This window comes from Dipodomys spectabilis, unplaced genomic scaffold (assembly GCF_019054845.1).
Source record: "Dipodomys spectabilis isolate Male_0828 unplaced genomic scaffold, ASM1905484v1 ptg000067l, whole genome shotgun sequence".
NCBI classification, from domain to species: domain Eukaryota; kingdom Metazoa; phylum Chordata; class Mammalia; order Rodentia; family Heteromyidae; genus Dipodomys; species Dipodomys spectabilis.
Window position 1 is genome coordinate 8,241,316 of NW_024870744.1, and position 26,956 is coordinate 8,268,271.

Below are 26,956 nucleotides of genomic sequence, written 5' to 3' on the forward strand. Positions count from 1 at the left end.
GGGGAGGCGCCACCAGGGCGCCTGCGCGTGGTGCAGCGGGCCCCCGCCGCCACGGCGCCTGCGCGTGGTGCAGCGGGCCCCCGCCGCCACGGCGCCTGCGCGAGGTAGAGTTGGGGGGGAGGGGGGAGGGGGAGGGGAAGGCGCCGCCACGGCGCCTGCGCGTGGTGCGGCGGGCCCCCGCCGCCACGGCGCCTGCGCGTGGTGCACTGGCCTCGCCGCCACGGCGCCTGCGCGTGGTGCACTGGCCTCGCCGCCACGGCGCCTGCGCGTGGTGCACTGGCCTCGCCGCCACGGCGCCTGCAGCGGACGCGTGAGGTAGGGGAGAGGCTTCTTTGACCCCTTAAACGCAAGTCACGTGAGGAGCGTGCATGCTGCGGGTCTAAGAGCCGTGTTTCGGGCCGGGTGAGCATTTCACACGCTGACAGGACTCTGGAAAGCGTGCACAGAAGTCTGGAGACGTGAGACTGTGAGTGGTGGGATTTGGGTTTTTCATTCCGGGCTCTTTCCTATCTTACCTCATTCTCGACAGCTGCTACTGTTGGGATCAGTATAGTATACGTATGTGTGCGCGCGCACGCGTGTGTGCGCAGGGGCCACCAGAAGGGGCGTGGCTGCCGGGGCGGGGCCAGGCCTGCGCATGCGCTCACCCTCTCTGGTGGTCCAGCCAGGCCAGCTCCGTACGTTCCTTCTCCTCCAGCGCCAGCTCGCGCAGGCGCAGCAGCGAAGCCTGGTGCCGGGCGTGCAGCTCCTCTTCGTGCAGGCTCTGCTCCAACATGGCCACCCTGAAGCCTTTGGGCGCTAGAAGTAGAGGAGCTTCCATGGCAGACCACCTGCATTGCTCCCACAGAAGGGGAGACTGAGGCCCGAGGGGCACACTTCCAGGTCCAGCACCAAGCAGGGGACAGAGGACGGCAGAGCCCAGATGCCCACATCTTGCTTCTGACCTATGCTCTTTTGTAACTGCTCTACAGAAACAAAAACAACACAAAACAAAAACAAAACCCACCAAGGATTTTTGCTTTCCTCCAGGAAAGGATAATAGGGATTTGGATTCGGATTCAACATCCCATCTGAAACAACTTAGAATTTTACACATAGGAAAGGACATTTTCCCAGACACCCAACAGCAAACAGCTTGGCAGAGTCAACACTGATAGGCAGACACAATGGAAGTAAGACCTGTAATTGTAACATCTTAGGAGTTTCTAGGCTGTAGTGCATGGGGGTAAAACAGGTGGAGCCCCAACCCCGCAGACCCTGGCGTAGAAGAGGTGGAACTGAATCTGGAGAGATGACGCCAGCTTGCACTGACTGAATAGAGAATCAGAATGGATACTCTGGTTTCTCTTCAGATCGTATAAATCTTTTGCCTTTTACTAAAGAGAATCAGAATGGGTAGTACATGCCTATCATCACCGCCATGGCACCAAATATAAACAGAGTCACAGTCCAGGCTGGCCCAGGCAAAAAGTGAGATACTGTCTCTAAAACAACGAGAACAAAAGGGCTGTAGGTGTTGCATAAAATGGTAGAGTACCCATTTAGCAAACGCAAACCTCTGAGTTCAAACCCCAGTGTCACCAAAAGAAGAATATATGTAGAAATATATGTGTAGCAAGATAAAATTCACAGTGTCCAGTAGATAAAATAAGAAGCAGGAAAACATCTATGAGGATAATGATCAATTTGAACCAATCCAGGCTTGACATGGTGACAGGATTAGCAAAGGCTAGTGGAAGTTTTTATAACTGTATTTTATTTCATATGCTTAGAAGGGTAAATAGAGTCCTGGAGGAAAAGGATCCAGATAGAACTCTTATGAGATGAAAACATAAACATGTGAGATGAAAACATACTGGATGGGACAAATAGCAGGTCAGACATAGCTAGCAGCAGAAAAGAGCTCAGGGCTTCAAGTTTCAGAATATACTGGTTACCAGAGTTTCTGAAGGAGAAGAGAGAGAAGAGGTGAGCATATTTGAAGAAATAAGAGGTGGAAGTTTTCCAAATTGAAGAAAGTGGTAAAGCCACAGATCCAAGAATAAGAAACAAGAAAGAACACAGCACAGACTATTAATATTAAATTGCTCAAAATAGTAAGAAAGACCAAAAGCAGCCAGCGCGAGCAGATGCTACAGATGAACCAAGATATGGTGACAGGTGGAATACTGCAAGCCAGAAAACATTAGGGATAGGATTGTTTTGCTTTGTTTTTAAATCATGCTAGGGATGGAACCCAGGGGTTCCTGCGTACTAGGAATACTCACTAGGGAATATTCTCCCACTGAGCCACACCCTCAGCCATAAGTGATGTCTTTAAAAGTGTACTCAGGGTGACTTTGCCACAAAAGAAGTTATTCTTTACCTGACTTATGTAACTGTAACCCCTCTATACATCATCTTTATAGTAACAATTAAAAATAATAATTATACTTTTTAAAAGTCCATCCAGATTAAATGGTTTGCAAAGAGTATATGAAGAAGAAAGTCAAAATGAGCCATGCACTGGTAGACACATCTGTTATCCTAGCCACTCAGGAGGCTGAGATCTGAGGTTTGCAATGTGAAGCCAGCCCAGGCAGAAGAGTCTGTGAGAGTTATCTCGAACTAACCAGCAAAAAGCCAGAAATACAAGTGTGACTCAAGTGATAGAGTACCAGCCATGAACAAATAAAAATTCCAAATGAGAACTTGAGGCCCTGAGTTCAATTCCCAGTACCAACATGCACGTAGCAAATGCAAAATTCAGCCCTAAGCATAGGGACAGTCCTGGTCCATGTGAATCAAAGAAGCACATCAATAGAAGGTAGAGATTGAGAAGGAAGAAGAGGGGGTGGCGGAGGGAAAGGGAAAGGGAGGGAGGGAAAAGAAGAAAGATCCAACCAAATGCTGCCTGTAAGAAACACTTCAGATAGGAACAGGCTGAAAGGGAGAGGATATGATGAGAAAGGACTTCCTCCATGACTTTGGCTGGGCCAGGCACTAGTGGCTCACCCCTGGAATCCCAGCTGCTGTGGAGGCTGAGATTGTGGAGATCATGGTTTGGGGCCAGCCCAGGCATAAGAAAGGTACTGGAAAGCCTAACCAGGTGATCACACCCAAGCATGTGTCCAGGCAGGAAGCAAGATGCAATCTGAAAAGTGACCAGCAAAAGTCAGGGCTAGAGGTGTGACTCAGTGGTAAGCCCACTTTGGAAGTACAAGGCCCGGAGTTCAAACCTCAATACTGGGGGTGGAGGTGGGGAGGTACTGGAGTGTTCTACAAGTAGACTGCAAATGTCCAAGCCGGCTTTGTAGGGAAGCACCTTGCAGGGATGGGGAGGATTGTTCCTCAAGGACACAACATGCCCTGAAGTGTTTACGTGCTGATGGAACTAGAACTTCAAGGAGAACCAGACAAACCTGCAGTAGTAGCTGCGATAGTTCACTTCCCTGCTCAATAATGCATAGGAACAGGAGGCAGAGCCCCACAGGGTAGCATAGACTTAAATAATACCATTAACCAACGGGGTCCAATGAACAATATAACCACTACCGCAACACCTGTAGATCATGCATTCTTTTTAAGAGCACATGGAACCGTCTGGACTGAAATTCAAGTCTAGGCATAACTGGAATCATTCATACGTGCTTTAATCTGGGCACTGGTGGCTCACACCTGTCATCCTAGCTACTTAGGAGGCTGAGATCTGAGGACAGTAGTTCAAAGCCAGCCCAGGCAGAAAAGTCCATGAGACTCTTATCTCCAATAAACCACTCAGAAAATGAAAGTGGCGCCAGTGGCTCAAGTGGTAGAGTGCTTGCCTGGAGCGCCAGGGACAGTACCCAGAGCTAGAGTTTAAGCCCACGATTGACACCGCCCCCCCCCCAACACACACACAACAAACGTGCTTTAAGGCACAGGTACCAAGCTCCCAGGAGTATGACATAGCTAGCCCCCCTCCCCTGGAGGCTTTTCTACACTGCCCTTACAGCCTTCCTTTGCCCACACAGGTCACACGAGACACTCACCTGCAGATGGCGCCAAGCCTGCCCTGCTCCTAGGCGTAGCCGCGGGACTCTGGGAGGATGCCCTGGAAACTCTGCCCCGGGCTGGCACTGATCTGCTGGGGGAGAAGACAGCCCAGACCAGCGCCATCATGCCAGCACCTGAGGGCTGCCCGCCTCCCCCTCCTCTGCCCCGGGAGGGGGTGGCCATCCCTCCCCTACACCTCACCTGGGTCTAGCTGTCACAGGCTTTGAGCCCCCGCAGGGCTGCGGTTCTTCCAGCGTCAAAGCCTTTTCTGGGCTGGCCTGGGCTGAATGTCTTTGCATCAGTTCCTGTGAGGATGAGGAGGCAGGTGCTGCCCAGGGCGGGGGAGGCCACGCCAGCTTCCGGGAGGAGGCTGTGAGCTCGCTGGTGGCTAGCGTTCAGCCCCAGGGACGGCATGCCCAGTGGGCAAGGCAAGACCAGTGCACCAAGAGGCGTGTGGTGGGCTGAGGGCGGGAGGGGGCGGGTGGCATGCGGGCACCAAGGGCCAGGTGTGGAACGTGGACGTCTGCATCCTGACAGCAGCTGCAGGACAGCAGTGTGGTGCTCAAATCCTCAGCAGGAAGAAGAGGAGCAAGTGTGTGTGATGGGAGAAGACAGGACAGGGAAAGGGAGGCTGGTCACAGGTCTCTGCTTTTCTGGTCTGAGAATCCTTACACACACACACACACACACACACACACACACACACTCCCTGTGGTATCATACTGTCTTGGAAACACCTCCTAAAGCGAGCTGGGAAGGTGGCTTAGTAGAGTGCTTGCCTAGCATGCGTGAAGCCCTGGGTTTGATTCCTCAGTACCACATACACAGAAAAGCCATGGCCTGGCACTGGTGGCTCACGCCTGTCAACATAACGACTCAGGAGGCTGAGATCTGAGGATTGTGGTTCAAAGCCAGCCTGGACAGGAAAGTCACTGAGCTCTTATCTCCAGTTAACCAACAGAAAACTGGGAGTGGTGCTGTGGCTCAAGTGGTAGAGCACTTGCCTTGAGCTGAAGAGCTCAGGGACAGAGCCCAGGCCCAGAGTTCAAGCGCCATGATGGCACTAACATCCCAGAATCATGGACATTGCAAAGCAAGATCCTCTCTCAGCTTGTGACAGCCAGCCAGCTCACAGCCATCATGGGTCAGTGTGCCACGGCCACAGTCATTTCATTCATCATCCATCCCCTGCTGGGGCAGGTGCTGGGCCACCCTGGGCTACAAGAGCTGCCTCTCTGATGGGTTCCTCAGTGCCGGTGCAGCATGGCTGGAGACTGCGGGGGGTTTGTGTGTTGTACACAGCTCAGGCCTGGGCTCTGGGCTCTCACTGAGAACGGAGCTCAGTGCTGAACAAGCCTGGAGGCCAAGATGCTCATTAGTGACCCAGTTCTGTGTCCTTCCTGGACACAAGTGACCAAGCTGTTCCGTCTCTGCTCAGAGGCTTTGCTGTCTTTCTTTCTCTCATCCTCTTCTCTTAATTCCTTCTTCCCTTTCTCCTGTCTTTATTTGTTCTTTCTCTTCTTTCTTCCTTCCCTCCTCCTCCCTCCCTTTTTTCCTTCCTTCATTCTTTCTGCCAGTACTAGGGCTTGAATTCAGGGCCTGGGCTCTCCCTTAACTTCTCATCCAAGGCTAGCCCTCTGCCTCCTGAGTCACAGCTCCATTTCGGGCTCTTTGCTGGTTAACAGGAGTTGAGACTATCACAGACTTTCCTGCCTAGGCTGGTTTTGAACAGCAACCCTCAGATTCAGCCTCCTAAGTAGCTAGGATTACAGATGTGAGCCACTGGTACCTGGCTACTCAGAGGCTTTGCTTTGGGATGAGATCTTAAGTAAGCCCATCATGCAATGCAGCCCTTGCTTTTGGGCAGGGGCAAGGCCGATGGTTCACGGGTTCAAATGGTCTTTAGAGGTGTCCAGTTTAGAAGGGTCTCAGGCTGGGCAGGCCTCAGGCTGGGCAGGGCTCTGGTGGGGCAGGCCTTGGGCTGGGCGGGGCCTGGGTGTGGGTGGGGCCTCGGGCTGGGCAGTGCTCTGGTAGGGCAGGCCTGGGGCTGGGCGGAGCCTCAGGCTGGGCCGGGTAAGGGGGATTTGAAGGGTGGTTAGAGCCTCAGAGGGCCAGCCTCCTGACCTCCAGCTGGTGTTTGAAGAGCAGTCCTTCCAGCGCCATCTGCGTTTCCCAGACCTCCTGTTCAGCCCGCTGCCGTAGAAGGCTCAGAGCTTTCTCCTGCTTCCGCTGGTCTAGCTGCAAAAATCCACACCTCCTGGTTGGCAGAGGGAGCCATTTGCACTGGGAGCAGGACCCCTGCGCAGCAGGCCCCATGCCTGGGAAGGGCCTTCAGGCAACCCCACTCCTCTCCCTGCCTGGGGCTTCCCCACCCAGGCCCGAAGGCTCGGGATCCACCTCCAAGTCCCGTGGTGGGGGGGAGGGGGAGCCTGTGGGGATGGGAGTGGCCAGCTTCCAAATCCTACAGTTCTCTACTTCGGGGTCTTCCGCTAGCCTCAGGAGGCAAAGGCTGTGCTAGCTCAGCACCCCACACAGGAGAGGCCTGAAGCGGTCACAGCAGTCCTCAGCCTCGTGTGATGGGTTGGGCCGTACCTTCAGGGACTGGAGGAAGCTCCGGGACTTGAGCCGCAGCTTGGCTAGGAACCGGCCTCCGGGCGGGTGTTCAGGACGCTGCTCCTGCTGACCTGCAGCAGGAGGAGGGGCGGCTGAGGGCGGGGAGCATGCCCGGGCTGTCTCCTCATGCAGCCTCAGCACTCTGCAGCAGGTTAACGCAGCCTCTCCACCTGCAAGGAAACTGAGGCACAGAGGCCAGGAGGGCAGGCGCCTGACTCCTGGGTGGGGCTGTGCTGGCATGGGCCACGTCAGGAAAAGCCCCGGCCCCGCGGCTGGATGGGAGGGTGCAGACCTCTGCCATGTGCCTTCCCCGGCCGGGCCGGCACGACCTCACCCTGGCCACACTGCCCTGCATCGCCCTCCTCCGGGGAGGCAGGAGCCACGCACAGACTTGGGCTCCAGCCTCAGCTCTGCCATGTGCATGGCAGGTGCCACTGGCCAGCCGGAGCCTCTGGTGACACTTCTCTGCTCCCCTGAGTGGGGCTCCAAGATGGCTCACCTGGCTTCAAATGCCTGGCAATGGCAGCTCTTGTCACTGCCAGCATGACAAGCCAGGAGGGTGTGGCAATACAGAAGGACCCAGATAGGGCTCCCCTCAGATTGAAGGCTAGCGAGGGTCTTCTCTCTTTCTGGTGGTCCCCAGGGCCTGGCGCTGGCTGCCGCTGGCTCTCCAGCCCCGGGGGCCTCCACGAGGGGGCAGGGCGGGGGCTGAAATGTGCCCCGCGCCTCCTTCCTCACCCACCCCAGGCCCAGGGCCCGGGATTGCCAGTCCATCCAGGCAAGGCCTGTGTAGTCCAGATGACAGGGCCCTCGGGGTGCAGAGGGGGCCCAGGACCGGAGCCTGCCCCGAGAACACGTCTTCCCAGCTGCCTGGGCTCCTTCTGGGGCTCGGCTTCTTAGAGTGGGCACAGCGAAACGGGGAACAGCAGCGGCGCGGACTGCTGGAGAGCCGGGCACAGGACCCATGCTGAGCACGGGGTGCTCCCCAAGTCCCCCTTCCTGGTACAATAAGAAACCCATGGCAAGCTCTTCCGTTTGGGCTTGGGCTGCTCTGAGCTATGATTCCTTCGTGGAGAGAAAAGCCTGTCCTTTTTATGGCCCTTCCGGGGGGAGGGGAGGCTGAAGTCCCAGAGGGCTCCAGGCCCAGCCTGCATGGGACCCCGAGACCCCCTACTCCTCCCTGCCATGTGGCCTGAGTGGGCCGCCAGGACCTCTCCCCACCTCAGCACCCCGGCAGGTTCCACAGAGCTGTGGGGTGCGTTTCCCTGAGCCCGGGGCAGGAGCAGCCTGCCCAGGGGGACCCTGGCCTCCATCCCCAACTCCTCTCACTCCGCAGTGAGGAACCCCAAGATTTCAGCCCCATCCACCACCCTAAAGAGCTAGCCTCAGGAACGTGCAGTGTCATGACAGTTGCCTTAACAGCCCCTGCTAGGCCCGTGCTCAGGTGTGAGGAGGGGCTGGGTGTGAGCTGCTCAGGTGTGAGGAGGGGCTGGGTGTGAGCAGCTCAGGTGTGAGGAGGGGCTGGGTATGAGCAGCTCAGGTGTGAGGAGGGGCTGGGTGTGAGCTGCTCAGGTGTGAGGAGGGGCTGGGTGTGAGCAGCTCAGGTGTGAGGAGGGGCTGGGTGTGAGCAGCTCAGGTGTGAGGAGGGGCTGGGTGTGAGCAGCTCAGGTGTGAGGAGGGGCTGGGTGTGAGCTGCTCAGGTGTGAGGAGGGGCTTGAGTGTGAGGAGGGGCTTGGGTGTGAGTGGCTCGGGAATAGCTAGCCTCCCCCCATGGGCAGGGGAGACCCACTGTGCATGAGAGCCAGGTGCTATTTCCTGTGTGAGAGCCGGGTGCTGTTTCCTGTGTGAGAGCTGGGTGCTGTTTCCTGTGGGAGCTGGGTGCTGTTTCCTGTGTGAGAGCCTGGTGCTATTTCCTGTGTGAGAGCCGGGTGCTGTTTCCTGTGTGAGAGCTGGGTGCTGTTTCCTGTGGGAGCTAGATGCTATTTCCTGTGTGAGAGCCTGGTGCTATTTCCTGTGTGAGAGCTGGGTGCTGTTTCCTGTGGGAGCTGGGTGCTGTTTCCTGTGGGAGCTGGGTGCTGTTTCCTGTGGGAGCTGGGTGCTGTTTCCCGTGGGAGCTGGGTGCTGTTTCCCGTGAGAGCCGGGTGCTGTTTCCCGTGAGAGCCGGGTGCTGTTTCCTGTGGGAGCTGGGTGCTGTTTCCTGTGGGAGCTGGGTGCTGTTTCCTGTGACAGCCGGGTGCTGTTTCCTATGCCTGAGAGCCGGGTGCTGTTTCCTGTGGGAGCTGGGTGCTGTTTCCTGTGTGAGAGCCAGGTGCTGTTTCCCGTGGAAGCTGGGTGCTGTTTCCCGTGACAGCTGGGTGCTGTTTCCTGTGGGAGCTGGGTGCTGTTTCCTGTGTGAGCTGGGTGCTGTTTCCTGTGACAGCTGGGTGCTGTTCCTGTGAGAGCCGGGTGCTGTTTCCTGTGGGAGCCGGGTGCTGTTTCCCGTGACAGCTGGGTGCTGTTTCCTGTGGGAGCTGGGTGCTGTTTCCTGTGGGAGCCGGGTGCTGTTTCCCGTGGGAGCCGGGTGCTGTTTCCCGTGGGAGCCGGGTGCTGTTTCCCGTGGGAGCCGGGTGCTGTTTCCCGTGGGAGCCGGGTGCTGTTTCCTGTGGGAGCTGGGTGCTGTTTCCTGTGGGAGCTGGGTGCTGTTTCCCGTGGGAGCCGGGTGCTGTTTCCTGTGACAGCTGGGTGCTGTTTCCTGTGGGAGCTGGGTGCTGTTTCCTGTGACAGCTGGGTGCTGTTTCCTGTGACAGCTGGGTGCTGTTCCTGTGGGAGCCGGGTGCTGTTTCCTGTGGGAGCTGGGTGCTGTTTCCTGTGGGAGCCGGGTGCTGTTTCCTGTGGGAGCCGGGTGCTGTTTCCTGTGAGAGCCGGGTGCCGTTTCCTGTGACAGCCGGGTACTGTTTCCCGTGGGAGCCGGGTGCTGTTTCCCGTGGGAGCCGGGTGCTGTTTCCTGTGGGAGCTGGGTGCTGTTTCCTGTGGGAGCCGGGTGCTGTTTCCTGTGGGAGCCGGGTGCTGTTTCCTGTGGGAGCCGGGTGCTGTTTCCTGTGGGAGCCGGGTGCTGTTTCCTGTGGGAGCCGGGTGCTGTTTCCTGTGTGAGAGCTGGGTGCTGTTTCCTGTGGGAGCTGGGTGCTGTTTCCTGTGAGAGCCGGGTGCTGTTTCCTGTGGGAGCCGGGTGCTGTTTCCTGTGGGAGCCGGGTGCTGTTTCCTGTGGGAGCTGGGTGCTGTTTCCTGTGAGAGCCAGGTGCTGTTTCCTGTGGGAGCTGGGTGCTGTTTCCTGTGGGAGCTGGGTGCTGTTTCCTGTGACAGCTGGGTGCTGTTTCCTGTGGGAGCTGGAGTCACTGTCAGTAGGGCTGTTGGCCCCTTCCGCCCAGTGGGTGGTGAATGAGGCTGAGAGGTAAGTCCGAGGGCTGCCCTCTGTGAGGACGGGGCCCTGGTGTGGCCGCCATCCACCCCTCTGGAAGAGCCTGGCCGGGTGCCCACCGCTGTGGTCAGGAAGGGTCCTCGACCCAACACCATGGCCGGCCCTGAGCTCAAGCAGAAGCTGGCAAACTCAGGACTGGGCCGGCCCGGGCAGCTCACTGCCCGCTGGGCGGTGCTCTGATTGGATGTCACCTCCCAAAGCCAGGTTGGCATCTGATTGCCATGGTAATGGGATGGGAGGCGCCCGGGCGCCAGGGTTCCACCCGTTCTGCCGGTGCTGTCTCCAAGCTCGGGGTGAGGGCGACGTGTGACCAGGCGGCCGGAGGCCCCCCGAAGCCCCTGAGCTATGAGCCAGGAAAGCTCCCTTCTGTCTACATCACTGTCTCGAGTGTGTTACAGACCAAGGCAGGCGAGGCCCACCAGCACGTGCATGCTGTCCCTTCCGGCCCAGCCGTCGAAGGGCCGTGGGTTTTCACCTGCTCTTCTTGCTTCTGCCTGCACCCCTCACACACGGCACTGTGAGGTTCTGTCTAGCCAGTGCCAGATATGCAGCAGCGCTTGGTGACTGTGGGCGGGGTGTGTGCATGCACACATGTGAGCGTGTGTGTGCAAGACAAATCCCACCTCCCCCGAAGGCTCTGTGCACCCCTGCAGCCCGGGCGTGCAGTCCTTCCAGCTGCCTCACTGAAGGATCTCCAGGAGCCAGAGGCAAGGGGCCCCCCTGTGCCCACCTGTCTACGCCCATACGCACGCGGCGCAAGCCCAGCAGGCCGCCCATACACCACGCTAGAGCAGGCCCACAACGCCAGCCAGTACTGAGACCAGGTCCTGGAGCGAAGCCCTGGGGCTCGGCTACCTCCTCCAGGCTTCCTCCACCCCCAGCCCCCCAGGCCTCACAGCCCGCCCTGTGTGGAATGTGGAGTGCTCCCAGAGCTGCTCTGGTGGGTTTGGGGGTCTGGGGCAGGGCTGGGGGTGGCATTTACTCTCAATGTACACCAGGCATCATCTTCCACAGCTGGATGTGACCATGTCTTTGTGTGGGGGGTGGGGTGTGTGTGTGTGTGTGTGTGTGTGTGTGTGTGTGTGTGTGTGTGTGTGTGTGTGTGTGTGTGTGTATTGTTTGAGGCTAGGCCTCACTACATAGCCCAGGCTGATCTGGAACTCACAACCCAGAATTTGAGGATTACAGGATCGCAAATTGCTAGCATATTCTTGTTCAAAACCTGCTCTTTCAAAGAGAATCCAGACAAGGATGAAACCGTGAGTCACTCGAGTAGACACAATGGCTGGAAGCCACGCCAGCCTCAGCTCTCCGCCTCTGCCCACCCCACCACAGCCACGGGCCTCGCCAGGGCCAGGATTTATAGGACCAAGGTGGTCCTGCAGGCAGCTGGGGGTTCCCTGTACCCATGCCAGCAGCGGCTCTTAAGCCCTGGCTGTAATTTAATTAGCCAGAAAATCCAGTGATGGATTTAGGGATGGCCGCACAAGCCAGGCTCCCGGACCAGGCATCGCTTTCTCGACGACCCGCACCACAACTGGACAGGACAGGGTGGGCAGCGGGGCCAAAAGCCTCCAAAACACTTTAATCGAAGTGTGGATGCAGTCCACGTAGAAAAGGATCTCTGCCCTGCAGGGCCAGCTCACACTAGGCGGTGGAAGGGGTCCCCAGTGGGCCCCTCTGGCTACCCGACCAGCCAGCCCAGGGTCTGTCCGCCGTCTGGTCCTTACCGCAGCTCCGGCCCGTCCAGGGCGTTACCAAGCCTGCTGCTCTGGCTGATGGCACTTCCTCCAGCCACAGGGAGGAGCTGGTGGGGTTCACTGTGGCTGGTGTCCTGGAGGAGCTGGAGACACAACGCACAGTGAGCAGAGCTGCGAGCCCTGGGGCTCGGGGGCAGCGTCCTCACTCAGCGGGAATCTGGCCTTCTGGGTGGTGTGTCCAGGGTGGGACCCTGGCAGGGAACAGGCCTGTGACCTGTGACCCAGGACCTGTGAGCAGAGCTAGCAGAGCCCCTACCGCAGCACTCCAGCAGGGGCAGGGGGATCCGCTCTGTGCTTCCCTGGAATCAGAGCCTCCTTTGCCAGTCTGGCCGTCCTAGCACCCCTGCCAGCTGCTCAGGGCACTGCCTACCAACCTAAAGCAAAACGAGGGCTTGGCTTCAGCTTTGCTCCAACTCAATCCCGATCTCTAGCCTGGTGCTGTGACCGCCCTTTGGAGAGCCAGAGAGGGCAAGCCTGACCTGTCTGGGACCCCCAGCCATAGCCACAGACCAAGGCCTGGATGGACGTGGGAAGGCAGCCTGCCCTGCACCTGCTCTAAGGGTTAGGAGACAGGTGTGGCGCTGGACCCTTCCCAGGTGGCAGCCGCCAAGATGGGTGGGAGCTGCTGGCCTGCGTTCAGCAGCGGCTGGGGTTGGAGGATCTCAGGCCCAGGGCCCCGTGGCGGGCGTGGGTGGGTGGTTAGCAGTGCCCCACCTCGCCCTGCTTCCTCCCAGGCACCTCCTGTCCCTGTCACAGTGACCCTGGACCCACTGAGTCACCCAAGATGCCACCCACTCCTGCGTCCAGGCACCACAGGGCACACCTGCTACAGTTGGGGTGACATGTGGTGGGCACAGTGGTGGCAGGTGTGGTGTGGCTCCGTGGGGTGTGGCGTGACCCCCTCTCCACATGCGGTCTGTGTTAAGACTGCGAGGGGCTATGTGGGACCCTGAGAATACAGAATGGAAGAAGCTTCCAGGAAACAGGAGACAGTCCTGAGGGGTAGGGCTCCTGGGGCCGAGCTGGCAGACGGCTGTGGTCCAAAGCGCTGTGCCCGGGGGTGTGGAGGAGGTGCCCCGTGCAGGCCAGAAGCCGGACTGAGAGGCAGCATGGACCAGGTGCTGGGGGAGAGGGCAGGGAGGAGGAGGAAACGCTGTCCCCCAGGGGAGAGCTGGCAGGCCCTAACGCTGCTCCCCAGGGGAGAGCTGGCAGGACCTAACGCTGCCCCCCAGGGGAGAGCTGGCAGGACCTAACGCTGCCCCCCAGGGGAGAGCTGGCAGGACCTAACGCTGCCCCCCAGGGGAGAGCTGGCAGGCCCTAATGCTGCCCCCCCAGGGGAGAGCTGGCAGGCCCGCCGGCCTCAGCGTAAGAGCACTCAGAACAGCCCCCACATCTGTCTCCACACCCTAGTCCCTGCTCTTCCAGAGCCTCATCCTGGGGTGCTGGTCCTGTCTCTCCTGCCTAGGTGGTGGGGAACTTGGGGACAGAAGGCCCAGCCACGGTTCTGCCCTCAGACTCCTCGGTGATGGGCGGGGAACACATGGACCTTCTGGGCCTGGCCTGCTGGGGACAGATTCCCCCCCCCCCTTCCTAGATCCTCTCCAGAAATTCTCCACCCCACACCCTTGCCCACCTCAGAGCCTGCTTGCTGTGGGATGGGGAAGCCCAGCCCAATGCTGCCCTCTACAGGCCACAGAGAGTCAAGCAGGACACAGTCCCCAGAACCAAAGAGAAAAAGGTTCTCAAAGATCAAAGAGGGCGTGCAGCAGGAAAGATGGGAAGTAGAACAGGCTCAGTGCCCTTCCCTGTTCCTGCGCTTCCCTGGGAGCCTCTGAGGCTGGGGCATGACTGTACTCCAGGTCAGCTGACAGCTGGGGTTCAACCCTGACTCGCTCAATCCCCCATCCTAGGTGATCCTAGCGGGCACACCAGCTCCCTGCCCCGGGCCGGGGGCCATGGCAGCCTTAAGCAGTACCAACCCTCACTGAAGCAGGTGCTTGGCTCAGCCTGGCTGGGCCCCTCTTTGGGGGAGGGGTGGCCTCCGAGCCGGCAAAGGGGCTGCCAAGCAAGGCCGCCAGGGTGAAGCCATGTCGGGTGTCCCCCACCCCCCACAACAGGCCCACACGTGGCCAGCCATCCCCAGAAACGCCTCCCTCTGTGCCTCTCTGGACACAATTCTGGGATTTATTTTTTCCAGATCCTGGGGCTTAAACTCGGGGTCTCTGAGCTTTACCACTTTGAGCCACAGCTCCACTTAGGGCTTTTTGTGGTTATTAGGAGATAAGAGTTTCACAGACTTTCCTGCTCGGGCTGGCTTTGAACTGCGATCCTCAGCTCTCAGCCTCCTGAGTAGCTAGGATGACAGGCGTGGGCCTCCGGCGCCGGGCTTGGTTCTGGGATCTGGAGGCAGGCAGCCTGGGTGGCGGTCATGGCGGCGGAGGTGCACTATGCGGGACTCACCTCCGTGTGTAGGTGCTGAGGGCTTGGAGCGGGGCTGACGCCCCCCGCGGCCTCTTCTCCAGCTCCCACTCATCCTCGTCCGGGATGTCTTTGGGAGGGGCACATGGTTTCACAGTGACCCAGAGGGCGCGGCACTGCCAGTCGAGGGGCGGGAGGGGCGGGGGCGGGGCAAGCTGGCTGCCCAGTCCTTTAGAACCATAGGGGACTCGCTCAACTTCTGCAGGAAGGAGCCTCCAGCCACGGCCTCGCCACAGGCCACGCCAGGAGGGTCAGCCACGCTCACTCCTCGCACCCCCCGACCGCCACTGTCTTCCTGTCTCCCTTTCTAGCCCTACCTTTGGCCTGGCTCTGGAGGTAGGCCGGCGTGCTTGGGCTCTGTGGCTCCCACCTCGAGCTCCATGGCCACGTCTCAGCATCTGGGAAGCAGGCGGCAGGGAGGACGGACCGGGGCTGCACACGCACTGCGTCCGCGGACGCCGCTCTTCCCCCACTGGGAACCATGTCGGGGAAGGCAGAGGAAGTGAGAGTGGGGGTGGCAGGCACCGGGCCGGGCCCCGAGCGGGGCAGATCCGAGGCCAGGCTCCTGCCAGTGTCCGGCGACTCCGTCCGGCGCAGCTTGGCGGTCAGGATGTCGATGCGCTGCTTGAGGACGTCGGCCATGGTCTCCAGCGCCTGCAGCCGGGCCTGTTTGTAATGGAACTGCAGGGGGGACCGGCCCAGGGCCTCAGCTTCCCAGGGCTCCACATAGATGCACAGCCTCTGGGGCAGGTCCTCGAGCTTTGGGGGGGCCCAGGAGGCGGTGGATGGCAGCAGCGGGGCGCCACTCATGCTGTCCAGGCGGCCTCTGGAGTCCGGGGTCTCAGCACGGTTCCAGGCTCTGTTCAAACACAGACAGAAGCTGCAGAAGAGAAGAGTGAGCAGACGCTCAGCCCCAGCCAGGCCATGGTAGATGCTGTGTGCAAAACGTGTGTGTGTGTGTGTGTGTGTGTGTGTGTGTGTGTGTGTGTGTGTGTGTGGCCGAAGTGTGGAGCGGGAGGCAGCTGCGTGGAGGCTTGGACATCATGGCTCATCCGACCACGTGCAGTGAGTTGTCAACTAGGACAAAGGGCAGGGGTGGCAGGGCATGGCCGCACCAACCACACACCAGGGTGAGACTGTCAGACAGTACAGCTGCTGAGGGAAACCAGATCCTCAAATACTAGACTGAATTACCACCTGATTCAACAGGTCCACTTCTGGGCAAAAGTATGGAAAGCAGGCCAGATGCTGTGGCTCACGCCTGTAATCCCAGCTACTTGGGAGGTGGAGATGAAGCAAGACTATGGTTCAAGGCCACCAGGTCAGGCAAAAGTGTTTGTGAGGCCCTGTCTGGAGCAGTAGTTGAGGGGAGGATCCGTCACCCGGGCTCCTCAGGAAGTGTCCTGTGTCATGGTCCAGACAGGCCTAGGCAAAAACGCAAGACTCCAGCCCCAAAATACAGACCAGAAAGAGTGGGGGGAGCGTGGCATAGGTGGTACAGCACTGCTCAAGCAAGCATAAGGCCCCGAGTTCAACCCCCAGCACCCACCGACTCCCCCAAAAGTACTGGGAGCACAGCATGAGCAGACATCTGCACCCCATGTCTACAGCATAAATATTCACACCAACCAAAGACAAAACAACCCAATGTCCCTCCCATCGGGGACGGGAGGACCCCAAGAGGCATGGGTACTGGATACCACATGGGTCAAGGCCTGTCCAACTCTTGCCTCTGGCAAGAGGCACACCCAGGGGCTCCGGAGTGAGCCCAGCGCAGGACTCTTCCGGCAGGGGTACTCTGGGGCTCAGCCATGTCCTAGCTGTGTGCCCGCTCCCCCTGCCCAGGCTGCCCGGGACGTCCTTGGCGCGTGGCCAGATGAGGCCCTGCCGCGTGGGCCGGCCCTGCCACGGCCCCTGGGTGTCCAAGCAGCCCTTCCTGGCAACACCGAGGGCCAGCAGAGTGGGGGGGGGGAGGGGAGGGAGGCACTGCAGCATTCCCGTGTGGCCTAGGAAGGAAAGCTGACTTGGATTGGTTAAAATACAGGCTAGGCAAAGCCAGGCATTGTGGTTCCTACCCTGAGTTAGCCTATAATCCCAGCTATCTAGGAACTGAAATCTGGGGACCGCAGTTCAAAGCCATCCTGGCAGGAGAAGTTGTGAGTCTCTTATTTCCAGTGAACCACCAAAAAGCTAGAAGTGGAGCTGCAATTCAAGTGGCAGCACGCCAGCCTGCAGGGACAGAGCTCAGGCCCAGAGTTCAAGCCCAGTACCCATACCTACGCACGTGTGCACACACATACATACATGCACACACATGCACCAAAATCAAAAAGGGGAAAGGAAAGTCAGTACGTTGGCACCGGTAGGGTCACGAGAATTCTCACATTTCCAGAGACCTGCCTGGAAACACCTAGAAAAGCGATAGAGAGAGAGCTGCTGTGACGCCCTCCCAGCTCTGGGCCCCGGTGCCCAGGTTCTAACCTGATAGGCCACAATCCTAGATGTTGAAATCCTGTAAGAGCAAAACTCCAAAATCTAAAATCTCAACCCCAAAAGGGAAGGCCGAAGTCCTGAATCCTGACATGAGGAACTCTACCATTCCCATGAAGAAAGCCGGGGGAAGGGCTGGGGCCCAGTGCTGAGGTCGGGGCTGGTACGCCTCCTGCGTGATGGCCACACCACGTCAGGCAGAAGCAGCACCTAGAAACATGGGAAGCCTGACTGGGCGGGAAAGGAAAATGAGCATGACCTCCGGGAAAAGCAAAACCAAAGCAGCCGCCCTCCACCTACCCCTGTAACCTACTTTCTCATGGCAAACCTTTTGAGTTTCTCTATGTGGCCCAAGCGTGGAACTCACTGTGTAGCTGAGGCTGGCCTTGAACTTGTGATTCTCTTGCTGAGCCTTCCAAGTGCTGGATTTACAGGTATGCACCCCAAGCTCTGCTATCTTTTCTTTCTCATTTTCCCCCCAGCATTAAAAAAAACAGCATCATTTTGTACAATTCACTTTGCTGTGCATTTCATATTCATGTCACTGACGGACATGAAGCTATAAATCGTGTGAGACCTCTAAGAGTTCTAAATGGCTTATGTGCTTTCTGCAGATTTGACCCCAGGGTAAATACAATACCACAGTGCTGGCAATGTACATAAGCATTTTGGGGTACATGAAACACTGAAACTCACTGGCTTGGGCCAGTAGCTCATGCCTATAATCACAGCTACTTAGGAGGCTGTGATCTGAGATTGTGGTTTTAAGTAAGCCTTGACTTACTTGACTTTTTTTCCCCCCAGTCCATTACTCTATCACTTGAGCCACAGTGCAGCTTCTGGAATTTTCTGAGTAGTTTGTTGGAGATAGTCTCATGGATGGGCTGGGAAGGTGGCTCAGTGGTAGAGCACTTGCCTCGCATACATGAGTCCCTGGGTTCAAATCCTCAGCACCACATAAAAGCTGGAAATGGTGCTGTGCCTCAAGTGGTAGAGCCCTAGCCTTGAGCTAAAGCAACTCAGGGACAGTGCCCAGGCCCTGAGCTCAAGCCTCAGGACCGGCACAAAAAAAAAAAAAAAAGTCTCATGGACTTTGCTGCCCGGTCTGGCTAACGGAGATCTTCAGATCTCAGTCTGAATAGCTAGCATTACAGGTGTGAACCACCAGTGCCCAACTATTAGACCTTTGTCTCCAATTAACCATCAAAAAAGCTGGTACTAGACTCATGGTTCAAGTGGTGGAGTGCTAACCTGGAGCAAAAAAGCTCAGCAACAGTGCCCAGACCCTGAGTTCAAGCCTCAGAATGACACAGAAGACAAAAAAAAAAAAAACACCACTGAAACTCAGCCAGGCACCAATGACTCAGACCTGTCACTCTAGCTCCTTGGGAGGCTGAGATCTGAAGGATCACAGTTTGAAGCCAACCCAAGCAGAAAAATCTCCCAGACTCTATCTCCAAAATAACCAGCAAAAAGCAGGGTTGGAGGCATGGCTCAAGTGCAGAGCACCAGCTGAACAAGCACAGGCCGAATTCGAACATTTATGCTGGCAAATAAAATAAATAAATAAAAGCAATTCCCTCGGTATATGAGGGGTGCTTTTGTTCAAGATGGGATTTCTCAGTATTAATTGTGTGTCCATGGCTCAGGCCTGTAGTTCTAGCTACTCAGGAGATCCTGAGATCTGAGATCTCAGGAGGACAGTTCAAAGTCAGCTTAGGAAGGAAAGTCCATGAGATTCTTATCTCCAGTTAGCTGCCAGAAAAGCCAGAAGTGGAGCTATGGCTCAAGTGACAGCATGCCAGCCTAGAGCAAAAAAGCTCAGGGACAGAGCCCAGGCCCTGAGTTCAAACCGCGGTGCTGGCACATGCACAGGAACTCAGTACCTTGACGCCACTGGCTCTTGGAGGATTGGGAAGGGTCTGCCGTGAGCGGGCTGCTGTGAGCGGGCTGCCGCTCGCAGTAAGCAGATGACAGAGTGTGGAGCTGGTCCACAGGTGTGCACCATCAGCTTACTTTCACACCTTTGAATTCAGACTCATTTCTTTGTAAATATGGCTCACAACTGACACACCCACTGTGTTTATGCTCAGAAAAAAAAAGATGCTATGCAGTTCTACCCGTTCTACTGTGTCAAGCAGCCTATAAAGTGTCACGCTCCTATGCACCACGGCAGTCCCCGGTTGAAAATTAAATATCTATGTCTCCTAAAGAACTTTAAATGATCATTTCCAGGACTTCAGTCTTTTGGGGTTGTGATTTGGGGAATTTCAGGCATTAGGGATTTTGGCTTTGGGGGGGATTTCAACATTAGGGATTATGGCACTTGGGACTGTGTGTTTCTGGATTATGATTGTAACCCCCAGGACATCCCCTGGGAAATAAGAACAGGTACCCCAACAAGCACATGCACACCAAGGTTTACAGCCACCAAAAGGTGGAAGAGACCCAAGAGCCCACCAACAGTAGCGGGTTGTAAACAGAAAGAAGTCCTGCCTGGCCTGGTAGCATGGGTGAACATGCCTTCTAGGAAGGCGAACCAGACCCCCAGCGCCTTTACCTGAACGTCGGGAAGAGGAGAACCTACAGAGATGGCGGCTGGAGCCGAGTGTGGGTCTGCTCTACGCATGCCAAAGGGACAGAGAGCTAGACAGGGATGAGCCCATCCCTGGGCCTGTACTAAACGCTCTCAAGCTGGGCATTTAGAAATGGACAGTTTAAGTCCAGTGCTGTTGGCTCACGCCTGCAATCCTAACCCCAGGAGGCTGGGATCTGAAGATTGTGGTTTGAACCCAGCCTGGGTGGGAAAGTCTGTGAGACTCTTATCTCCAACTACCCACACCAAAAAGCCAGGCGTGGAACTGGGGCTCAAGTGCTAAGACTGCCAGCCTTGTGTGAACAAGCTAAGGGACAGTGCTCTCCTGGGCCCCGGGTTCAACTCCCTTTTCCCCCAAAGCATAATTTCAGTTCACGGCAATTCTCACCTCAACAGAAACACAGCGGTGACCATTGCTGTGTACAGCGCTGGGCAGTGGGAGACATTCCCCAGGGGATTCACTGTCACAGCCGTCAAGTGCCCAGATTTTACGCCCCTCCCCCCCACATATACCCTTGTACCCACCTGCCTGGGGCCTCCTGGTCCCCCAGCACCTTGCCGGATGTCACCTTGCTCCACTCCTGCAAACCCAGGCTCCCAGGGACTTCTAAATCCTTCAGCAGAGGAGACCCATCAGAGCCCTAGGCCAGAAGACCCCACAGCCCCTTCTCCTGAGGCTCAGAGGCTGGACCAAGACCCCCACTGGCCCTCCAGGCACATACCCCAGCCTGCGCAGAACTGGGAACAAAGGTGACGATGCTAGGCTTCGTCTGGGAGACCATGGGGAACGCCTTGCCCAGCATGGCCTCCCTCTGCTTCTGGTACACCTCCTGCAGCCTCTGGTTCCTCAGGTCCAGTGTGTGGGCTGTCCTGGCCTTCTGCTCCAGGGCCTGCTGCTGCCGGGCCTGGGCCTTGCGGCGCATGAAGTCTCGTAAGGACTCGGAGCTGTGGGGCTGCTCCACAGCCTTCTGCGGCCTGGGACGGGGTGTGTCCTGCCCCCGGGGGTGCCTCGGCCAGGCCTGCTTGGCTCCCCAGGGAGGGGGCCCTGCCTTCTGCAGGAAGGAGCTGCTCCAGGAGGGCTTGGGGGAGAGGCCAGGTCTTTCCAGAGGGCTCCAGGGTCTGGAGACGTGAACCTTCCGGTCTTCATAAGTTGCCCAGGGGCTCAGGGGGCTGGGAGGCCGCCCGGAGGAGCTCAGCCCCTCGGCAGGGCTCCGGGGCCTTCGGCTCAGCCCCTTGGCAGGGCTCCCGGGCCTTCGGCTCAGCCTCTCCGCGGGGCTCCCGGGCCTTCGGCTCAGCCCCTCGGCAGGGCTCCCGGGCCTTCGGCTCAGCCCCTCGGCAGGGCTCCTGGGCCTTCGGTAGCAGTCCTGGCCTTGGGCTGCCCGGTTCTTCTGCGGATAGGCCTGTCCAGCCAGGGCACTCCAGGGGCGCTCAGGAAACAGGCCTGATCCCTCGGCAGGGCCCCTGGGCCTTGGGAAGGACGGGTCTGGGGTCTTGGCCCTCGAGGCCCTCTGTAGACTGGGCTTCCTTTCAGTCAGCGAGCTCCAAGGCCTCTGGCTGTGGAAGCTCCTTGCTCGGCCTAAAGAGGACCGTGTCCCCTCGGTCGCCACAGTCCACGGGCTCTTGGGAGAGGCGCCCTGTGCGGCCTGGGCGCTGGGGAGGCCCGGCTGCCTCCTCCCTGATGGGTTCTGCGGCTTCGGCCTCCGTGCGCCCCTGGGGTGCTGAGCCATCTCCAGCCCAGCCTGAATCTGCTGGCGCAGGTCCTGGAGGACGGCCAGAGCGGTGTGGACGGTCGCCGGTGGCCCGCGGGAAGCCAGCTGGTCACTGTGAGCAGAGGTGGGCCTGGACAGCCAGGGGGAGCCGGGGGAGCCCTCGGCGGCTGGGGCTCTCTCATCAGCTCCTGCAAAGACAGGCAGCGGTGGGGCCTTGGGCGCTGCAGACCGGAGGGAAGAGTTTCCCCATGGTCTCAGCGATCACCGTCGGGATGGGTACGTGGAGGTGCGCATGCACACGGCCTGCCCGGGGTGCCGGGCTGAGCGAGCATGTACATGGCCTGCTCCAGGTGCTGTGCTGAGTGAGCATGTGCATGGCCTGCTCCAGGTGCTGTGCTGAGTGAGCATGTACATGGCCTGCTCCGTGTGCTGTGCTGAGTGAGCATGTACATGGCCTGCTCCAGGTGCTGTGCTGAGTGAGCATGTGCATGGCCTGCTCCAGGTGCTGTGCTGAGTGAGCATGTACATGGCCTGCTCCGTGTGCTGTGCTGAGTGAGCATGTACATGGCCTGCTCCAGGTGCTGTGCTGAGTGAGCATATACATGGCCTGCTCCAGGTGCTGTGCTGAGTGAGCATGTACATGGCCTGCTCCAGGTGCTGTGCTGAGTGAGCATGTACATGGCCTGCTCCGTGTGCTGTGCTGAGTGAGCATGTACATGGCCTGCTCCAGGTGCTGTGCTGAGTGAGCATGTGCATGGCCTGCTCCAGGTGCTGTGCTGAGTGAGCATGTACATGGCCTGCTCCAGGTGCTGTGCTGAGCGAGCATGTGCACAGCTTGCGCGGGTGCGGGGCTGAGCGAGCAGGGGCATGCAGGGGAGGGGGCTGTTTGTCTCTGAAGCAGCCCAAGGAGGCTGCTCCTGTTTCTTAGATTGTTTCCCTTTCTCATACTTGGGATGGAACTCAGGGCTGTGCACCTGCTATGCAGCTAATCTATCTAGCATTTGAGCTACTTCTCCAGCCCCTGCCCCTTTTTTTGTAGTCCTGGACCTTGAACTGAGCCTGGGCACTGTCCCTGAGCTTCTTTGTGCTCAAGGTAAGCCCTCTACCACTGGAGCCACAGCTCCACTTCTGGCTTTTGGTGGTTCATTGGAGATAAGAGTCTCTCAGACTTTCCTGACCCGGCTGGCTTTGAACCGCGATCCTCAGACCCCAGCCTCCTAGGATACAGGTGTGGGCCTGCAGCACCCGGCTCTCGCCCCTTTTCACCTTGGTTACTGTCAAGGTAGAGTCTGGCTCCGTGCCTGGGTCAGCCGGAGCTGCAGTCCTCCACCAAGGATGGCAGCAGCTCTGCCCTGCCCGGCCCTGGGCTTCCCCCTGTGCCCAGCCATTGGTTGGCACCTCACAAACTTCTTCTTACCCCAACTTGCCTTGGACCATGATCCCCTGGGGGATTCCAAGTAGCTAGGATTACTGGCTTGAGCCGCTGCACTCAGCTTTGTTTAGGTTTTCTTCTGGGGGAAGGGCTTGAACTCAGGGCCTCACGCTGTCATTTAGTTTTTTTCTCTCAAGGCTGGTGCTCTACCTCTTCAACCACAGAGTCTACTTCTGGTGTTTTGGTGGTTTATCTAGAGACAAAAGTCTTATAGACTTGCCTGCCTAGGCTGGCTTTGAACCATGATCCTCAGATCTCAGCCTCGTAAATAGCTAGAGTTGAAAATATGAGCCGCCGGCGTGCGCATCATAGGGTTTTGAAAGGTAATTATCTCCAAAGTCACTTCCCAGGCAATGAACTAGGAGGATGATTGGCAGGTCCTATACCGCCTTTGCCAATGGTGTGCATCTGTGGCTGGGGGCATCTCCTCTTCCACGCCCACCCTACCGCCCCCAGATGCCGTAGCAAAGCAGGACAGCCCATGGCAGAGGCGAGAGGTACCTAAGTCGGCGGCGGGGGCGGGCTGTCTGGAGGGTGGCTTGCTCTGGAGCCCGGGGCGGGCCGGAGGGGGCCCCAGCAGCGACCGTACCAGTGCTTGTCCTCTCCGCCAGGCGTAAACGCCAACCAACTCAGAATCTTAAACAGAGAAGACACCACACACAGCCGGGCACCCTGGTGCCTGAGGGGTGTGGATGGACAGGTGGCTCGCTCCACTCTGTCCCCACAGACCAAGGGGCTCGGTGCAATCCTTCCTGGGGTGCAGGACCAAGCCCTCAGGCACCGGGCAGCGGCGCCCTGTGCTGGGGAGACCGTGGGCCGTGTCCTGAGGCCTCGGACCCTTAGACTCCCTTTCAGTGAGGGGGCAGTGGGGCTCCCCACCGCCCTGCCTGGGCAGCAGAGCCCTGCCCCAGCCCCCGCCCCCAGCATGCCCTGGGAGGAGCCAGGCAGCCTGGGGCAGGGCAGCCTGCACACGGCCACCCCTGCAGGAGCCATGGCTCCAAGCTCCGGCTGACCACACTCCACAGTCCAGTCTAAAGCCGGGCAGAGTCACAGACGTGGGCAGATCCGTGCCAGAGTCCTGGCCGTCCAGAGGCAGCAGAAATAAAGGGCCCGCCACGTCCCAGACACAGAGCAGCTTTCCTTCAACCTGTTGTCACGTTCAGCGCCACTCACTGAGGCTTTACTTCGAATCCCAGGTCCCAATCCCCAACCACCACTGCCAGCCCTTCTCTACTGACCCATTTCCCAGGACGCGGCAAAGGCAGGCAGCAGACTTTTTGCTCACGCACTCTCACACACACATGCGCTCACACACTCATACACACTCATTCGTATGTTCCTATGCACACGATCACACCTGCACTCTCACGCACACACACGCTCATGTGCATATCCGCACATACGCCCGCTCTTTAAGGCAGAAACCACATGTGTGCTGGGCTCCTGGCCCCCCACACTCTGCTCTGGGGTCCAGCCCATGGTGGTGCTAACTTGAGACCTAGGACAAAGCTCCCTCCTTGGCCAAGTAGCCAGGCCCTTGGCTGCCCCGGGGCAAACCACCTGGCCGAGCAGAGCCCATTCTACGTCCTCCTGCCCTGCCTCAACCTCCCCCCAGGCTGGGCAGCACCAGGCAGCTCTCGGGCCACGTCCTGGGGGAGGGAGGGATAGGGTACCCAGGCCAGCACAGGGCAACAGTGCTGGCTTACAGCCCTAGACCTGGGATTTCAGCGTCCTCACAACACTTCTTTACAGGGCCACGAAGATGGATGGATGGCCACCATCTTTCTAAGACGAACCCTGACTCTGCTGGCTCAGGGTGGAGACCCGGGCAATGAGCTTGGCTGGGCCATGTCTGGGTGGCAGGTGGAGTGTGGGGCAGGGACCTCCGCCAGGGTTCCCCCCCCCCACGGCTGCCACCTGCCGGCCCCTCGGCCCCAGCCCCTCCCTCCAGGCTGCTCGACCCCCTCCCACCAGCCCACCGAGGGGCCTGGTCGATGAATGGGCCCTGATGGGCACATTTTTTTCTTCCACGGAGCAGTTTAATGGCAATTAATTTTTTTACGAGCGGATTTTTAATCTGTGGAAATGGAAGGCGTCCCCAGGTGCCCTGTCAGCGCTCCGGGCCAACCTAATCTATGATAACAAATGCAAAGCAAGGCCATATAATCGGAGATTAAATATCAGCCTTAATTTTCCTTTGGCCCGGATGGATGAATATTTTATAACTATTGTGGTTTAATTTTTTGTTAACTACAGCAAATTTCTAATTCATCCAATTCCCGAGTCCTGTGGTTGTGACCTCTGAACTCCAACTCATCTCTCCTTAGCCCGGCTGCGCCTTCCTCACTGACAGAAACTAATGGTCACCGTGGCCGGGGTGACACGGTGCTTACGATGATGGATGCGGCCCGTGGCATGCCCTTCTGACCCCATGTCAGGCAGGAGGCAGGTCATTTTTCAAGGAAGCCATTAAAACCAAGCTCACCAAAACGCTGGGGGTGGGGAGGGGGGATGACGCGGCCATGTTTTATGCAGGTTCAGGAATCTTCCGGAACCTTTTGGGAGCCCTCTCACGGCCCCTCTCCTGGACGCCTGCCCGGTGGCACCTCTGCCCGCCGAGCAGCCCTGCCCTCCCTGTCCCACAGCACTGGCCCTGTCCAGCTGCCCCACTTCCCCAGGGGCCCCTCGCTGAGCAGGGTGCGGAGACGCCACCGCGCTGCCTGGGGACATCTGGCCGTGCCAGACAGTCCGCAGCACCCACTGCCCAAGCGGACGGACCCGGGACTGCGATCTCACCCACCGAGGGGAGGCTGAGACGCGGACTCGCAGGGCTGTGAGCTGCCGCCGGTGTAGAGTGAGGGTCTACAGAGCTGGCTGCAGCCCCTGCGTGTTCCCAGAGCCCAGTTCCCCGTGCCCAGGCCCGGGCAGAACGCGAAACCTCCCCAGCCTCAGTTTCTGCATCTCCTGAACGGGTGCCAGCCTGCCTCCCTGGGGAGAGCGGCTGGGACAGAGTGGGTGGACATTCTGGGAGACAGCACCACACCCAGCCTGGCCCTGAGGTGCTGAGGGACCTGAGGGCTCTGCCACCCACCTGGCCCGGGGGGACCCCGAGGACCACGCCCCAACTCCAAATGTAGCCCCTCGGCTGGGAAGCTAGGTCTCCATAGACCCCAGCCTCAGGGAGGGGCCTGAGTTAGAAACCTGCCAGTCCTCCTGCCACCCACAGGGCCACTGAGGACAGCCCTCCTGGACATGCCCTGACACTGGCCACCATGTCGACCTGGGGCTGGCCTGCACCCAGGGCCAGGGGAGGGCGGGGTCTGCCCGCGCCCCCCTCCCTCCTGGTGCGTGCTGCTCCCCGCGCATGCCGCCTGCCATCCAGATCCCAAGTCATAGAAGCGGGAGCCACCGGCTGTCTCAGTGCTCTGAGCACAAGACCCTGATGCTGGGGCCAGCCCCGCGGGTCCCGGGTCTCCCCATGTCCTGCAGGGCTGCCTGCCCGCCCGCCGGGGGCCCACATAGCAAATCTCACCTTTGCTTTTGGCAGCTCTGCTGGGGACGGGCAGTCTGGGGGCCTTCTCGCTTTTATAAGAACTGCTTTTCATCCTCTTGGCGTTTTCCCAGGGAACTTCAGGGAGGAGAGCGGGGGGAGAGGGAGGGAGAGAGGGAAGGAGGGAGGGTCAGTGGTAAGACGGCACACGCACCACATGCTTGCTCGCCAAGCGGAGCCTGGGTTCCTCTGCTGAGTGCATGAACCCCTGCGTGAACCACATCTGGAGGAAGCCCAGGGCACGCCGCCTCCGCTCAGGCCAGGAGAAGAAGATGGAGGGCTGGGAACGAGGGGCCCACCCTCTGGCCAGCACAGGCAAAGCTCCTTTAACCTCCCTCCCGTAGCAAGCCGAGAGACTGCTCAGGGGAAAGCCAGTCCCAAGGCCTGTCTACCGCATTTCCCAGCACCACTGGCCCTAATTTAGGCTCTGTGCCTGCAAGCCCAAACACCAACCAGCCAGGAGGCCTGGCCAGGCTGAGAGGAAGACCATGCCCAGGTTGCCAGGCGTCCACCACACTGGGTTCCATCTTGGTTTCTGTCATGGCTCTATGCATCCCAATCCTGTGGGCAGGAAGGTACTCAAGATTCAAGCGCCCTTAAATGGACAAGTCCTCAGCCAGGCATGGTAGTACATGCCTTTAATTCCAGCACTGGAGGCTGAGGCAAGAGGATCCATGTTGGAGGCCAGACTGGGCTCCACAGCCAAAAGAAAAAAAAAAAAAAGTAAAAGGACAGTCTTGTGAGATTCCAGTCACATGATTTCTTCAGAGTTGGCAGCTGCACAGAGACAGGAAGTAGTTGGAAGTAGGTGGCGGGTTGGAGAGATGGAGAGCAAAGTTTGTGGGGACAGAGAGGTCATG

The 26,956-nt window shown here is 58.5% G+C and overlaps 1 protein-coding gene across 1 annotated transcript in view; it reads right to left on the reverse strand.

Annotated features, from left to right (window-relative positions):
* Ccdc187 (coiled-coil domain containing 187) overlaps window positions 1-26,956 on the reverse strand; it is a 50,557-nt gene that overhangs the window by 14,194 nt on the left and 9,407 nt on the right. The window contains exons 3-14 of the mRNA XM_042680890.1: window positions 26,079-26,174; window positions 23,048-23,182; window positions 20,128-21,302; window positions 19,931-20,019; window positions 14,637-15,199; window positions 14,302-14,389; window positions 11,812-11,924; window positions 6,607-6,698; window positions 6,139-6,252; window positions 4,216-4,319; window positions 4,011-4,102; window positions 648-798 (exon numbers count right to left, since the gene is read on the reverse strand). Coding sequence (XP_042536824.1) covers window positions 648-798; window positions 4,011-4,102; window positions 4,216-4,319; window positions 6,139-6,252; window positions 6,607-6,698; window positions 11,812-11,924; window positions 14,302-14,389; window positions 14,637-15,199; window positions 19,931-20,019; window positions 20,128-21,302; window positions 23,048-23,182; window positions 26,079-26,174 — 2,812 coding nt within the window. The remainder of the gene's footprint in view (window positions 1-647; window positions 799-4,010; window positions 4,103-4,215; window positions 4,320-6,138; window positions 6,253-6,606; window positions 6,699-11,811; window positions 11,925-14,301; window positions 14,390-14,636; window positions 15,200-19,930; window positions 20,020-20,127; window positions 21,303-23,047; window positions 23,183-26,078; window positions 26,175-26,956) is intronic.